This window comes from Egretta garzetta, unplaced genomic scaffold (genome assembly GCF_000687185.1).
Source record: "Egretta garzetta isolate BGI_Z169 unplaced genomic scaffold, ASM68718v1 scaffold27, whole genome shotgun sequence".
Lineage (NCBI taxonomy): Eukaryota > Metazoa > Chordata > Aves > Pelecaniformes > Ardeidae > Egretta > Egretta garzetta.
This window is the reverse complement of record NW_009260400.1, coordinates 3,212,361-3,214,923: the sequence shown is the minus strand read 5'-3', so window position 1 is coordinate 3,214,923 and position 2,563 is coordinate 3,212,361. Positions and strand designations below refer to the sequence as shown.

General features: G+C 53.5%; 1 protein-coding gene across 6 annotated transcripts in view; it reads left to right on the top strand.

The window, feature by feature from the left end:
* The window catches only part of ENKD1 (enkurin domain containing 1), a 13,769-nt gene that overhangs the window by 6,182 nt on the left and 5,024 nt on the right, over window positions 1-2,563 (top strand). For all 6 annotated transcript variants that reach the window (XM_035898769.1, XM_035898768.1, XM_035898764.1 and 3 more), the window contains one exon: window positions 1-169. In XM_035898769.1, coding sequence (XP_035754662.1) covers window positions 1-169 — 169 coding nt within the window. The remainder of the gene's footprint in view (window positions 170-2,563) is intronic.

The following is a 2,563-nucleotide window of genomic DNA, read 5'->3' as shown; positions in this document are numbered from 1 at the left end:
AGAGTCCAGGGACCAGGAGAAGGAAAATGTGAGGCGAATAAAGGAGATTCAGAAGAAGTGCAAAGAGAGGGAGCGAGCCCAAGAGCACAGCCAGCCCAAGCCTGTGAAAGCTCTGTGGAAATCCCAGAAATATGAAAATGTGGAGTCAAAGGTGAAGGCCAAGCTGCAGGTTGGTACCCACTGAGCTCTTGAAGTCTCCTGTCCTGGGATGCCGTTCAGATGAGGCTCTGTGGGACGGTGGCGACAGGGGAGTCCCAGAACCTACGGGTCTGGGGGCAACTCATAGAATCATAGAATGTTTTGGGTTGGAAGGGACCCCTAGAGGTCATCTAGTCCAACCTCCCTGCAGGGAGCAGGGACACCTTTAACCAGATCAGGTTGCTCAGAGCCCCGTCCAACCTGGCCTGGAATGTTCTGAAGCACAGTGGGCAGATGTGATAGGTAGCAAGAATGTTTGGCTTGGGTCTGGAGAGCAATTGCTGTAATAATCCCCATCCTGTCTGGCCACGTAGATCCCCCATGCAGGGGAAGCTGAGAAGAGGAAAATCTCATCACGCCCTCTGCCTGGAGGCTCCTCCTTGGCCCTTCAGTTGTTAGGGATCTAAAGGCAGTTCCTGGGGAGTGCAGAGCAGCCCTCACAGCCACATTAAGGAAAAATTCCTTCCCTGAAAGGGCTGTCAAGCACTGGAAGGGGCTGTCCAGGGAAGGGGTTGAGTCCCTATCCCTGGGGGTATTTAACAGCCGGGCAGATGAGGTGCTTAGGGCCAGGGTTTAGTGGTGGGATGGCAGGGTTAGGGGAACTTAAAAGGCTTGGTGAGCTTAAAGGGCTTTTCCAACCTAAACAATTCTATGATTCCCTGTCTAGAGGTGCATCCAGCTGGCTTTGCAGCTTCTCAGTGTTTGGGGCAATGCTGGTCTGGGGTTTGTGCCAAAAGGCTGTGGTATTCTGCCCCATGGATCATGGTCCTCAGGGGTAGGTCTTCAGGCTGCGTCAAACGTTGGTCCAACTCTTATCACCCAGTGGGCCATGTATGTCCAGTTCCTTCTCTGAGCGATTGTCTTGGTGAATAACCACAGTGGGGGCACACAGACATCTCCAGACAGTCAAGGTGGAGGCCTCGTAGCTCCAGCACAATCACTGGGGGTGTGTGTGCCTCCTGTCCTCTGGACACGTGCTTGTGGGAGAAGGAATGTGGGGCCGTGCCTTGTTCCTCATGTTTAAATGGTGCCTCTGTTGGGGGGCTTTGCAAAATGCACCCAAGCAGTTGCCTTGGTGTAAGTGTACTGTTTGTGCGGGAAGTAAAGGCCACATGGAAGAGGGAAGGAGAGCTCCATCAATAGCTTTAGGTGGATCCCCTGTCATCCAGGTGACCTCTGTGTTCGGGTTGGCTTCTTTCTTCATCCAGAAGTAGGCACTGTGGCTCCTATGGATGGAGTTGGTTCCCACCACCTGGTGGGTTGTGCCCACCCTCATCATAGTGACCTCCTGGAGGAGACCTTGGGGCTCCCTTCCAGCTCAGCTGCGCGGGGGAGAAGCTCCCTGGGAAAGGGGAAGTGCAGGGCTGCTGCCTGGGCCAGTAAGCCACTGGCTCTGTGGAGTAGCCTTGAACTGTTGGATCCTCCATTCCCATCGGCCTCAGAATTGTCAGCTGCCAGGAAAGGGCTTTGTCCTTCTGCGAGTCCCTGGTAGCCTTCACAGTCTCTGTCTCTGTTCTGCCTGTGCAGCCAAGCAGGCTGCGTGGACAGGAGCGCCACAGTGTGCTGCTGCTTGTGCAGATGGTGGGTGCAAGCTGGGTGATGCCTCGAGCACTGCCTTCCCTTGGCGCTCCCTTCCCGAGTTGGAGCCTTCAAGTGCCTCCTCCTCTCTGCATTGCTTCCCTCTGGTCTGTGGCCCTTGGGCCAACTCTTGACACTAAAATCCCATGTGTAGATAACAACTGCAAAAATTGGCAAGGTGATTTCCAAGCCAGTGGTTCCAAATGCTGTGTCCCTTCTTCCCCATGTGCCACCAAGCTCTCTGACATCCACAGATGGGAGCAAACCTACGTGTGCTTCAGCAACACAAGCCTACACTCTTGTTTGACAGATCCTCTGGGTTAGAGGAAGATTGAGATAATTTCTTCTTTTGTTTTGGGGAAAGGGGATGGTCTCTGTGCAGGCAGTTTCTGCATGGTGCATTACTTGGGCTCTGCGGATTCCTCCGGAGAGAGGTGGCAGGAGGCCCATGGGCTGACTCACATTGCTTTAACTGTTGCTGTGGCTCTCCTAGAGCTGGGGTGTTCCCTGTGAAGGATCCCCGCCTTTTGTGGAGCTGCTGCTCAGAGTTTAAGTTGATTCTGTTAGGTCTTGATGTCTAACGCAGAGTTTCTTTTCTCTCCCCATCCCTGAAGCTTTTAATTGTAGCAGCTGCCTTGAAAAGGGCTCTGACAGTCTCAGTGTTCCAGTGGAGGAAGGTGGGCACACTGCGCCCTGCTAGCACGCTCCTAAGATTGCAGACTTACTTTACTTCTAAGCGACTGCAGTAGGTAAAGACACTTCTCATTAAATTACCAGAGAGATCTGG